The following is a 13,096-nucleotide window of genomic DNA, read 5'->3' as shown; positions in this document are numbered from 1 at the left end:
GCTCCACAATTTTTGAAAAATGGCCAAATACGCTATTTTTAGGGGTTTCAACCCCGTTTTTTTTTGAAAACCTGACGTGATGGAAAATTTTTGAACTCGGATTCGTGCTTAGCGCGAAAATTCCCTTCGGGATCACTAGGTCCCATCTTATTCGCAAAACCGATGCAGGGCAGTGTAATTAAAAAAAAGTTGTTGTTGCACAGCGTTTTTCACACTCCAAACTCGAGTTGAACCTGGCGTTGAAACCATTTTAAATCCATGCACGAGCTTATTTCTTTCACGCATAATTCCTTACAATTCCATTTTATTGAGATTTTTCTTCTTTCAGTCTTCCTTCTGAGAAAGAAAATATTATATGTATACAAAAAGACGTGTTGGAACATGTTTGAAACATTCAGTTTTTGATGTGCTGAAATAAGCTGAAAGAGTTTAGTTAGCGTAACCTGTCAGGGCTGCAGGCAAAGAACATATAAAGGCTAGAAGACGTGTGAAGTTACCCCGCACGATACTAACCACATACAATATTTACCTGCCCTCTCAAACCCATTCACCTAAGATCCCCTTCCTATGGACCCAACCTGTCGAAACAGCAAGTTTCCTAGGCCTACCGTTAGATGAGTTAGTCGATGACGATCGTTGACTACAGCACAATGGCAGGGCCTAGTGAACGCATGGTGAAAGGATTTCACAGGTGAGCTCTTTAACAGGCCGTTATTCGGAGAGAATTTGACAGAATCAGTTGATGGACTGACATCACTTGAGGTGTGTCCAAGGTGGATTTATTAAGGTGACAGCATTCACCCAGCTGAATTTTTCACCGTAGGTATGGCTTACGTCAAAATGATACGTATGTATTGGTATGTTTACATTTGCTTGCTGATTTTGACGTGATGGTTGAACCAAACGCAACAACAAATACATGTAGGGTTTTACTTATATGTCTTTGCTGTCACCTGTAATAAATTCGCCTTGGGTGTGTCTAAAAACAAAAACTGAGATTTTGTTCATGATATACAAAAAAATCAACCAATAACACTTCGTTGCCGGCTGAACAACTTTTAACACTTGATGTGTTTGTGAATGCATGTGAAATGATCGTGCAGAAGTAGACTGCCGATTTCCCAATTGAGGAGGCAGCCAAAGTTCCCCTCACAACTTTCTTTTCACCATAGCTAAATAGTTTAGTGAACTATCATAACACTATCATTGCTTTTGTCCTTCGACTATGTTTTTACGTAAGTACCTCGACTAACGTGACTATAAAATACGGCTCGTGCAAAAATGTAAGCCAAATGACCATAGTTTGCGTCGCATTCTTGCTGATTGGGTTCAATTAGATTTATTACTCAGCTTTATTGGAAAAAGTACAATAGTAATAGTCCAAAAATGTTACGTAACTCGTAGCCGCGGGGAATATATGCCAGATATCATATTCATAAAATAAAGGCAAAGAAATTATCTACGAGATTATAATAAAAAAAAATGCATTCCAACAGCATTTCTGCTTCGTATTATTGTTTTAAGTTCTCAAGGTTTTAAAAAGAACACCCGATAGAACTAATTAAAATCAGTGTTGAATTTTCTAGTTGAGTTTTGCACCTTTTTGCTTCCAAGGATGATAGATTTCCAAGGTTTGCTCTTTAACAATGGTGAAAAAGAAAATTGTGAGGGGAACTTCGGCTGCCACATCACTTGTAAATTCGGTAGCCGAATTCTGCACGATCATTTCACACATATTCACACACTCCTCCAATCAGTCATTATTCACACGCCAACGAAGTGCCATTGGTTGATTTTTTTTTGGTATATCACCAACACAATCTCAATATTTTTGTAAACACATCCCAAGTGGCGTCAGCCCATCAGCTGATTCAGTCAAATTCGTTCAGAGCCGAATAACGGTGCACTAAAAAGCGCACCTCTAAAAATCTTTTCATCACGTCTTCTATACGTTCTTTGCTGCAACTCACTGAACCTCATTCCTCCTCTATTGTTCCTCTTACTTTCATCCCTTACAACATTAATTCACATCAGTCTAATAATTTCATTGCGTTTCCTACTATTCCGACAAATAACATATTAAGGCAAGAAGGTGCGTTTCTCTCACCGTTCCGCTAACAGAACTCGGCTAGGAAATTTCCCCACCCAAAAACAAATTGGAACTTTTTAGAATCAGTGCGAGTTTCTTTTAAGCCAAGCGGTGAAATTTCCTAGTCGACTTTTGTTAGCAAAACGCGCTGGTAACAACAAATTCTGGTATTTATAATTTATTTGATTTCGGTAAGTAGCGTATCAATTTGCATAAAATGTATTTTCGTTCCATTTCCTTGAATTTAATTTTTACTACTGTTCATTCCTCTACTTTCCCCTATTTGCTGAGAGGCTTCTCGTTGTAGATATACTTTTTTTACTTTATATTTGACCAAGCACAGCTGCTCCAAGATTTCGAACCCATTAGGGACGGTGATTTACGCTTATAGAACAACAACATATAGACGAGTACTTGTTTTCTTTTTTATTTCAAAAAACTCATTTCTTAACGAAAGAAACTAAATAAAAAGTTTGTTTGCGTAGCTGATTTGTTAACTTGAAAAGTAGCGCAAAGTGGCATTTGAATCTGAAGAAAAGCTGCTAATTTTAGCCAGAGCGATCTTTACTAGCAACAATTTAACAGCAAGCATATTAAATGGCTGAATGTAGTTCAAGAATGATTAAAATTGAGACTGCGCCCTGAGCGTTCGGTTATGTTATCTTTTTTGATTTGAGTTGAACAACCTGTCTTTCTCACCGTGATGTTCTAAATGAAAGGAAAATATCACCATAATAATGCACCAGTACGCAGTTTTCTCACTTTAATTTTTTCCAGCTGTAGCTCTGCACATTTACAAAAAAAGTCTTCTAAAAAACATTTATTTACTCGCTTTACTGAAAAGTTTTCTATTACAATTTGGCAGACGACATGCTGGAAAATTGTCTATAGCCTAGGCAGACGGCGGCGTTAATTGAGATAACCGACGCAGTCAATTCTGATTAAAATTATAGTGTGACAGACGTTCGTTACGCGGATTAGTGAAGAGCTAATTTCCTTATTGGATAGTTTTGTCAGTAAAAGATGGCCCGCAGGCAGCAAATACGGATATTAGCTGCCCTGATACTTAGAAATAAATAATTATTTATTAAATCAATTTATTAAAACAATTAATTTAATTTGCAGTGTTAGTGCAAACTAGCATTACACCAGTCTTCTTGTTCTTCTCGTTATTTTTCATTCACAATACACATTAGCTGTCATTTTTCGGCAATGTTGCTTTCGAAAATTTCCCTAATCCGCTTAAATTATGAGAATTAAGTATATTTATCCATCCATTAGTTGCATTTGATTCCTGAGATTATTCCGTATTAAGTGATTAATCCCGATTAACGCCACCGTCTGTCTGCGCTATTACAGTATCTTTGAATACACTGAAGTGAGCCATTTCACGACTAATTTGACTTGTTTCAAATGGCGCTATTCAATAGTAAACTGCAAGATTCAAGCTTTTGTATATCAATTATTTTCAGTATTAAATTTCTCAGTACGTCAGATATAGGGTGGGCCATGTAAAATTTCCTTTTTGAATCGGCTATAAAAAAAAAAAACTAATGAATATTTTTCCAAACTTTTTTTTTTATTTTGAAGATTGAACATTGTCATTTATGAATGAAAAGTAATATCGTTCAAATGACTGCTACGACTGGCTTTACAGTAGGTCATACGATCAACCCAATTTTTAAGCACATTTTCAATTGTTTGGGCTCCAATTTCATGAATGGCATCTTCGATTTCGTGTTTCAAAGCATCAATCGTCTCTGGATGGTTCGCATAGCATTTGTCCTTAACGGCTCCCCACAAAAAATAGTCCAACGGGCTTAAATCACAGCTCCGAGGCGGCCAATTGATATCGGAATTTCGGCTGATTATTCGGTAGCCAAAAGTTCGAGTGTAACTTTGGCAGTGTGATAAGTTGCACCGTCCTGTTGAAACCAAATGTCGTCCATGTCATCCTCTTCAATTTTTGGAAACAAAAACTCGTTGAGCATGTCACGGTAACGCTCGCCATTTACTGTACCCCGGCTCCTCGCTCATTTTCGAAAAAAAAAAAAGGCCCAATGGTGCCGCCAGACCAAAAACCACACCAAACAGTGACTCGTTGTGGATGCATTTGCTTCTCTAATACGACAATTTTGCTTATTGACGTAGCCACCGATGTGAAAATGAGTTTCATCAGAAAAGATGATTTTTCGGTAAAAATGCTCATCTTCGGTCAAACGATTTTCTGCCCATTGAGCGAACCGAAAACGCATTGGATGGTCATTAGGCTTCAGTTCTTGCACCAATTGAACTTTGTAAGCCTTCATACATACCGAGGTCTTTAAGCAAAATTCTCCTCAAAGAAGTGCGTGAAATGTTCAATTCTTGAGAACGATGACGAGTTGAGGTTGTTGGATGTTCACGCACATTTTCGGCTACAGCAGCAATGTTTTCGGGTGTACGCACTGTAGGAGCACGTTCACGTGTTGTTTTATCCATTAACGATCCACTTTCACGAACACGATTAACAAATTGATCCACAAACTGTCTTTTTATGGAATTTTTTTTTTCAAATTTCTCACAGTTTGATTAGAAGACTCACTCCTTTGGATATAGGTTTTCAATATTTCCCAATTTTGTTCAAGCGTATAGCGTCCCATTTCGTAAATGTCAATCCTTTAAGTGAATTATGAACACATTTGACATGTCATTTAGATGATACAAAACGCAAACTCTATATGGCCCACCCTGTACAAAATTTAGAGAATGCCTGAAAACACGATTTTCCGAAAATTGTAGCATACAAATAAAAATTCGGACTCAGCGTGCCAATAGATTCGTTCTCGTAAAAATTATCCAGTAACTTGCCAGAAAAATATCAACAAAAGTGCATGAACGCAAAACCAGTAACAATTGGCAAGTTTTACGAACAGCTGATGAAATTGTTGACGGGAAAAATTAAACAAAATTAAAAAAAATTCAGTAGAGCTACCTCGTATTATTTAAAAAAAAAAATAAAGCAAATAAATCCAAATAATTGCCAAATAGCGAGCGTAACATCACATAATTTTATTTCGTCCATTTCATCATCGCTATCAGATGAAAAACATTCCTTTAGCGATGGTATTCTTTCGATTCGATTTCGGAATCGTTCATGGAGGTTGTGGTTCAGAAGTACATACTTTTATAAATTGTATTTAAAATATATTTACTCACATTCTCCTTTTTAAACACCATTTTTATTTAAATTAGAATTTTGACTCAATTATCAAATTTTAATTTATGTTTATTTTTACCTTGCGATCAGCTGTTTTTCTCACTTGCAAACTCTTACAAACAAAAATTTATTCAGTAAAAACTTGCAATTTCCCCTCAAAATGAAATGTTATTTGCTCTCTCACTTCCCCTACTCTGCAAGTTTTTGGATACATGAACACCAAAAACAATTGTTTCAATTTGTGCTCCATTGCCGATTTTGAACATCAGGCCGAGAATAAAATTCCAGGTTGATGTATTTTTTTACTGTAAAACTACGCAAACAAACTTAAAAACATTTGCATACCGAAAAAAAAATCATACCAACAACAAACCCCCAATCACTTCATTTACAGTCGGATACACAAAGCAATTTCATCACCGAGCATGAACACGACAACGATCACTTTGCACCCATTCACACAATACCCGCACCTAATCTCTCCTTACCTGAAAATCATCTCCAGGAATCATATTTGCCACCAAAACAACAACAATCACAACCCTACCACCAAACCCTTACCAATCATAACATCGAGAATCAGTATCAGGTCACAGAAGAGCACACCAATGACCAAACCATTCGTGACCCACTCTCTGGCTCCCAGAAACTCTACGCGCCCGATCCAGATCCATCGCTACCAGCTGCACAATTGCGCCCTGCCACCGAGCCATTCAATCAGCCCAGCAACGGCAAACCACTACCAGTGGATGTACAATCCAACTTCCTTGTGCCCGCTCAGCCATTGGTGCAGATAATCGGTGCCCAAGAGGTAGCCACGCCCGAGATCTACCCAATTCAATTTACACAACAAGCCCAACTACAACCGCTAGTAAGCGCCAATGTAGCTGCTGTACATGCAGCATCTGCGCCCATCTACGATCCAACATATCTGGTCACGCAGTCAAATCAGCTTTACACGCAACATCAGCAACAGCTCTTCCATCCTAGCGCTAGCCTCGTACAAGCCGGCTATATTAATGCCGACCTTACACAAGAGATCGCCAGTGATGGTCAAATCTTACAGGCTGCCAAAGACCCACATCACAATATTCATCCAGTGTTGGATAGTGCGCCGCAATTTGCAGCGCTTATTGCCGCCCCGGCCTTGGGTGAGCAATCAGCGGCAGCAGCACACTATAATTTGCAGCCACATGCTGCTGCACTAACAGCAACATCTGCGGCACCCGAGGGCGGATTTGTTGTGTCAAATTATTATGATAATGCAGGCCAAGACAATTCTCAGCTGCTGCAGGCTTACGCTGAGGAGGAAGCACAGCGTCTCGAAATCGAAGCGGAACAAGAAAAGCAGCAGTACGCTTTGCAACAACAGCAACAACATTTGTTGGCGCTGCAACAGCAACAGCAGCACCACCAACAGCAACAGCACTTACAGCAACAACAAGAATTGCATCAACAACAGCAGCTACATCAGCAACAACAAGAATTGCAACAGCAAGAGTTGCATCAACAGCAGCAGCTACATCAGCAACTACAAGAACAGCAACAGCTGCAGCAACAACTGCAAGAACAGCAGCTACATCATCAACAGTTGCAACAACAACAATATCAGCAACAACAACCAAAACAGTCACTAGACCCGGCTGCTGCCGCCTTTCACGAACACCAACGTCTAGTTCAGCAGCAGCTCGGTGCTGACACACCACTGCGGATATTCGTTCCCGACGATGAGAGCGCAGGGGAAGCGGTAAGTAACGGTGATATTAAGAAGTTTCATTTAATATAATTTTTCTCCTACCTGTTTATGATTGCTTGCAGCGTTTGCAAAAGCGCTCTGATATGGTGAAGAAGGGCACCGTGGAGGACGCGAGCACCACCCACAATGAGCACACGACAGCCGACGACGATCTATTCGAGGTATCTTCGTCCGTTGAAGTATCTAATGAGAACCAAAAGGAGGCACCCACGACTGACAACAAATGATTGGATTTACATATATAAAATGCAGCGAATTCGAAAAATAATTGTAAAAAAATCTTACATACTTTATAGTTTTATATAAGAAATTATTTATTTTACATTTATGCATTGTGTTTGACATTACTATTCGGAAGATAAGTATACACCTACGTAGTAAAGAAATGAAGGTAACAAATGTACATACAATTGCCTCTATTAACTATTCAATTTGACACTACACAATGCACTCAGCGAGAGTCAGCATTCCATATATAGCACACAGTCTGACCGACTCGCTGTTCCTGCAGCACACCTAAATGGCGCAGCATGACAATACGATTCTGTTGCTTTTTATCCAGCATCTTATTTATTTGTTGTGAAATGTCGCCTGGCGTGATGAAATTGCGACCTGCGGAAAGAAGGGCAATTACATGTAAAGAATATCAGGTTTGTTATTATTATTAATGCCAAGTACCTGGCACATAGGCAGCCTGTTGATTATAGACTTTCCACAGCTCCAAATCATGACGATTGCGTACTGTACTCCGTTGACGATGAATTAATTGATACTTTTTATTAAAGCTAGGAACTACTACATTATCTAGAAAACCACGAAGCTCATCAACAGATTCGCGACCGCGCATGTATCTAGAAAGTACAATAGTTTTGGATCATTGACGAAAGATATTCTAATTTTTTAGAAGCACTTAGAAATAAAGGGATTATTACAGTAATGGAAACGTCCGCATAAGATTCCAAAAACTAAATACACAATTTGGATGATAAATTTATCAGGCGCCAGAATTCGAACTGCCAATGAATTCTCATCGATAGTGAGAATCAGTACCAAATAGACATCGTCTTAAGACATTTAGTAAGGGCACCTTGATTTGTTAATAAATGACAGAGGCTTAGCAATCGGTCAGTTTTTGTTTTTGTAGCAGCTTACTAAACCCTGTCAGTGCAATGCAGTTACCGGTCGTATTCGTCCAGCTCATCTAATGATAGGCCCAGGAAACGTTCTGTTTCGAAACGTTCTGTTTTGACAGGTGGTCCAGAAGGAAAGGGGTGTTAGGTGAGTAGGTTTGATGAGGCATGTGAAAAGGTGGTTAGTGTCGGAGTTAATTCTGGATAGGTAGGAGTTTTATGCGGATCTCTCGAGGTGGCTGAACCTCTTCATCTGCTGTAGGTGGTGATTGAACTCCGAATACGGCATTTAGGGGTCGGGAGTTTAAGAACTACAATTGGGCTCGATGTACAAGTAAGTCAACATAAAATGGACTAAGTACTCTTCCCAAAGAAACACAAGGATTCGACTTTATCTCCTCAATACTAGGAAATAGGCCAATTTGCAGTTATTTTTGGGCAGTAAGCTGACGCATAGGCTAAACGCAGAAGAAAGAGAGACCTCATATACATATGCAAAAAAATGCATGGTACTCTTATCTTGAATATGAACGGCTCTCATTAGGCCTAAATAACCTGTGATATCTTAGAGTGATGGACATAAGAATACATGCAGCGTGTGTCTAAACAATGTCCGGTGCAGTGGTTGTCGGTTAGTTTTATACTGGATCTCGTCGGAATAATAGAAGAGATGCCTCCTGATGTGACTGGGAGGCAACTCAAGTTCTAGCAGGTGTCTACAGGGGTGAAACTTATGGTAGCACCCGAGTACAACCTGTTTGCTGAGCATTTTGCTGTGCTCCTCGACTGGGAGCATCTGTGCCTTATTATGTAGGTGCTGTATGGGGGGCATCAGCAGGTATCCCGTCGATTTCCGAATAGCAGTGTTTTGATACGCCTGGAGCATAGTCCACTGCGTATCACTAGGTGCAGGCGACCAGATAGGTGCAGGGTAATTTAGAACCGGCTGGTTAATTGCTTTAATGTGTGTCGATCAGTCTATGTGTGGAGTGACTTAATCCAATACAATTACAAACTCTATGTTTCGTTTCTACGCTGCCAAGCTTGCGCAGACTGAAACGGACTCAGTCAAGGCAATGCAATGTTGTTCACGAGGAGGTCCTTTGCCTCCACTTCTGAGGTCTTCAGACATTGATGATAGCTATTGGCTATTTGATGCTTTGATTGCATTGTCAGGAAAATTTGGAGGTACAATTTCCAGCATCATAAACCAAGCGCTGATCCTCGTATCAGACTAGCGTCGTGCTGAAGAATTATCTATTAATCCTAGCAGACAATCATGTTTCTTTCAAAAACAAATTAAAGTTGGACTTGGTGCATTAATTGTAGAGGAACTGCTTTAAGTTACTTTCAAAGCCAAGCCTACTTGGCAATAACTGATGCCATGAACAGCTGTCCTACTGTTGCTGTAGAAGCGATAGCAGGACTATCTCCACTGCATATTTTCCTTAAAAAATGTGCTGCCAGAAGGGCATTAAAAATTTAAATCTTTCTTGGGAAAGATCTTCCTGACTTCGGTCATACAAGTATCATAACAGAGACTTTATAACCAGATCAGAATAGAATTTGTTCATTAACAGCGTATATGAGACCAAAATGTGTTCTAACCGTAAGTTTGAAATCATAATCTCAGACCACAATGAATGGAAACTGGGAAACCCTTGGATCGATCCCACAAATCTCAAATGGTTCACAGATGGTTCGAAAACAAATACTGGAGTCGGTGCGGGAATCTATAGTCCAAACACGAAAATCTCCGTACCAATGGGCAAATGGCCTAGCATGAAAGGTATTGAAATTGCTGATGAACTCGCTAGGGCGGGTCGGCAGAAGATTTTCACGGTCCAGAACCATACTGTGACATCAACTGGGCAGAAGCTAAAGATCTCCGTCAAGGTCAAAAGGCTTATAAGATCTTTTACCTACAATAGAGAGCTGCATAAAATGCGTAAAGTAAACATAAAAAAAGTTGGTTTTCTGACAAGCCACTATTTCTTAAATTATCATCTCTTTAAAATTCACATTCGGAATGAGACAGAGTTTAAAATCTGTCGGGAGAGTGATGAAACCCCAGAGTATATCTTGAGCAACTGTATTGACTTGGCAAAGATAAGACTGCACATATTTCTTCGAGATCAAACAGATCCGGATGAAATCAAGAGTACTCCTGCTTTCAACGAACCCCAACCTGAGGCAGGGAACATCTAGATTAAAAGAGCCGGATGTAATACATTTAATAGTAGTGGTGCCAGTCAATAGGACTAGTATTAACTACTTCTAAGCATGTAGTAGGACACAAAAGACACAGCATTCCCATGGCAGCCGGTTCTACGTTACCGGAATGACTCCGGTTTTTCCCGATCAAGGGCTGCCGCCCCAGTAAACTAGCCCTGTCTAGTGTACCGTATCCCACCCCCAATCCTTCGTCACAGGAGCAACTCTTTGCAGCAAGTTTGCTCCAAATACTTGTCTTCCGGGCTGGCGTCGAACCCAACCCCGGACCAGAGGTATTTTACTGCTGCATTTGACACAAACGGCTCCACCCGAACTCCACCTCGGTTAGGTGTAATCAGTGCAACGGGTGGTGTCATCATAAGACCTGCTGAGGCCTTAAGACACACAGGGAGTGGTCCACAAGGTATGTGGCCACGTGTTGCTCCCGCTCACAGGCGGCCCCTGCCTCAACGGCGATACTGCCCTCAGTGCCGGCATATCACACTGCCGCCACCAACAACACCTCAACGGTAAGGAGCCCCCACGAGCAACACAACTCCGTCTCTGACCCACAACCCGCCTGCTTTTACCCCAGTGCGGAGACAAACCAGCAGCTCTTGGTCCCCCGACAAGTCTGCTCCGTGTGTCAGACCGTAGTTCCTCGGAACTTGACAACTGTCCAATGCAATTCTTACAGCTGCTGGTGCCATTTTCGTGAGTGGACACGCGACTACGTTGCCCCCTGCAGCAGAACTCTGCACCTGCCTCAAACGTTGTGCCACCAGACGGTTCCACAAACTGCCATACAACAGTGCACCGCTTACTTTCACCAACGACGAGGTTCAGGGGGCCATCAAACATATGAAACCATCTAAAGCCATTGGCCCTAACGGACTAAACATGCTGATGTTGAAAAAGCTGGGTCCATTGGGAGTAGAATTCCTCTCCAAGGTCTTCAACCTGTCTATGGCCACTCTCATCATTCCTGATAAGTGGAAATTAGGGAGAGTGGTCCCACTCCTGAAGCCTGGGAAACCCGCCAACCAAGGGGAGTCTTATCGTCCGATAACTCTCCTTTCCCTAGTAGTGAAGACGCTTGAAGTCCTTCAACTCCCACTCCTCACAGAACACCTGACTCCAGCCTCACACCAGCACGGTTTCCGAAGAGTGCACAGCACCACCACGGCACTCACCGTCATAAACACCCAGGTAAACCGTGAACTAAACCAAAACCGCCCATGCGAGAGGACTGTCAGACACCTGCTCGAGCCTGAGCCACCTCCCAGGCACATCAGGAGACACTTCCTCAACTACGTGGGCGAGATCCTGGACAAAACAGACAGACCACTCCAGGATCAGACAGTATACAGACAGGCCATTAACGACATCCATCGGGAGACCCTTATCACCTTCTTAAGTTCCCGACCCCCGAATGCCGTTATCGGAGTCCAACCACCACCCATCGCAGACGAAGAGCTCCAGCTTCCCCGAGAGTCCCGCGTAATCTTGGCACAATTACGTTCTGGATACTGTAGCAGGTTAAACTCATACTTATCCAGAATCGACCCCGACATACTAAACATATGTCCGGCATGTGAAGGCACCCCGCAGGACACTAACCACCTTTTCACATGCCCCATCAAACCCACTCATCTAACACCTCTCTGCCTCTGGACCCAACCCGTCGAAACAGCTAGTTTCCTGGGCCTACCGTTAGATGAGCTAGACGAAGACGACCGGTGATTACACTACACTGACAGGGCGAAGATACTGCTACAACAACAACAACACAAAAGATTGCTTATGATGATTATCCAAGTTTTAGTAAATTTACCAATTATAACTATGGAGGAAAGATTTGTCACAAATTTTTACCCTTAGATAAAGCATCAACTTTCCAGCACTTATTACTCGCAAGGCAGGTTTAAATTAAAAGTTAAAAAGCTAAAAAATTCGATGTTTGCAATATATCATGTTTGTACATATATCATAAGGCAACTTACTTTGGTATCGACTCAAATTGTTCCGATGTTATGTGGTATTCAAAATCGAGGAAAGTGAAAGGTATAGGATTAATCTGCCTTTGCTTCACAAGTGGTGATTCTTTATAACTGCTGAGTGTAAGTTTAGGAGTTACAGTCTGGAAGATAATTATTTTATTCGTGATTAATAAAGGCGTCATAATCATGAGCTTACGGAGTGCACATTAAGCCGATCCATGCATTTTTCCAAAGCAGAAATAGGCATTTTTTCAGCGGTTCGAGGCACGTTCGAAGAATTGAAAGCCGCATGGACCTCTCGTTCCCTCGTCGTAGCTTCCTCAAATTTACGTTGTCGCTCCAATAAGATGTACTGCAAAATAGCGGTTTGTTGCTTTTGCATTCTTGTCATTAAACGCCGATGGTCTTCATCTATTTTGCATAGATCTTTTTTAACCGCCTTTTCCACTTTGTCCATAAGTTCCTGCAATGCTCTTGCTTCTTTTAGAAGTTTGTTAGCTCCATCGTGGACTTTTTCACGCCGTAAACTTAAAATAATGAAATTTTCAATTAGCGCTACTTTTTCGTTAATTGTGGATTGAATTTCTTCCATATTTAACCAGATTTAGAAACAACTGTCGATCATATGAAATATCTAAGCAAGTAAAACACAAATTACAAATTGAATAAACTTTTAAAATATACACGTATACACATAAATAAGAACAG

The 13,096-nt window shown here is 40.9% G+C and overlaps 2 protein-coding genes and 1 long non-coding RNA gene across 5 annotated transcripts in view; 1 reads left to right on the top strand and 2 right to left on the bottom strand.

Annotated features, from left to right (window-relative positions):
• Positions 1-7,168, bottom strand: part of LOC128855337 (uncharacterized) — a 71,603-nt gene extending 64,435 nt beyond the window's left edge. Inside the window, exon 1 of the long non-coding RNA XR_008453711.1 lies at positions 7,087-7,168. This is a non-coding gene — a long non-coding RNA (uncharacterized LOC128855337). The remainder of the gene's footprint in view (positions 1-7,086) is intronic.
• The window catches only part of LOC128855330 (uncharacterized), a 23,439-nt gene extending 16,079 nt beyond the window's left edge, over positions 1-7,360 (top strand). Inside the window, exons 3-4 of one of the 3 annotated variants that reach the window (XM_054090169.1) lie at positions 5,935-7,035; positions 7,107-7,360. In XM_054090169.1, the coding sequence (XP_053946144.1) occupies positions 5,935-7,035; positions 7,107-7,271 (1,266 nt within the window). In that variant the 3' untranslated portion in view covers positions 7,272-7,360. Of the gene's footprint in view, positions 1-5,682; positions 7,036-7,106 lie in introns of all 3 variants that reach the window. The other 2 variants (XM_054090168.1, XM_054090167.1) reach the window with 2 other exon arrangements.
• On the bottom strand, positions 7,338-13,096 carry LOC128855335 (spindle and kinetochore-associated protein 1-like). The gene is made up of 4 exons (XM_054090177.1): positions 12,585-13,096; positions 12,392-12,528; positions 7,723-7,895; positions 7,338-7,656 (listed from the first exon to the last, which is right to left on the bottom strand). Exons 1-4 carry the CDS (start codon positions 12,978-12,980, stop codon positions 7,496-7,498), a joined length of 867 nt encoding a protein of 288 aa, XP_053946152.1. The 5' UTR covers positions 12,981-13,096; the 3' UTR covers positions 7,338-7,495.

The sequence above is a fragment of the Anastrepha ludens genome, chromosome 2 (genome assembly GCF_028408465.1).
Source record: "Anastrepha ludens isolate Willacy chromosome 2, idAnaLude1.1, whole genome shotgun sequence".
Classification (NCBI taxonomy): domain Eukaryota; kingdom Metazoa; phylum Arthropoda; class Insecta; order Diptera; family Tephritidae; genus Anastrepha; species Anastrepha ludens.
Note: the sequence above shows the minus strand (reverse complement) of the source record. Positions and strands in the feature narration are given on the sequence as shown.

What these genes read in the sequence shown, in the direction of transcription:
- LOC128855335 (XM_054090177.1), bottom strand. Translation starts at nt 12,980, where the DNA reads ATGGAAGAAATTCAATCCACAATTAACGAAAAAGTAGCGCTAATTGAA. An exon ending in ATCGGCTTAATGTGCACTCC is followed by an intron (nt 12,529 to 12,584) that starts GTAAGCTCATGA and finishes ATTATCTTCCAG; the next exon opens with ACTGTAACTCCTAAACTTAC. An exon ending in CAATTTGAGTCGATACCAAA is followed by an intron (nt 7,896 to 12,391) that starts GTAAGTTGCCTT and finishes TGTACTTTCTAG; the next exon opens with ATACATGCGCGGTCGCGAAT.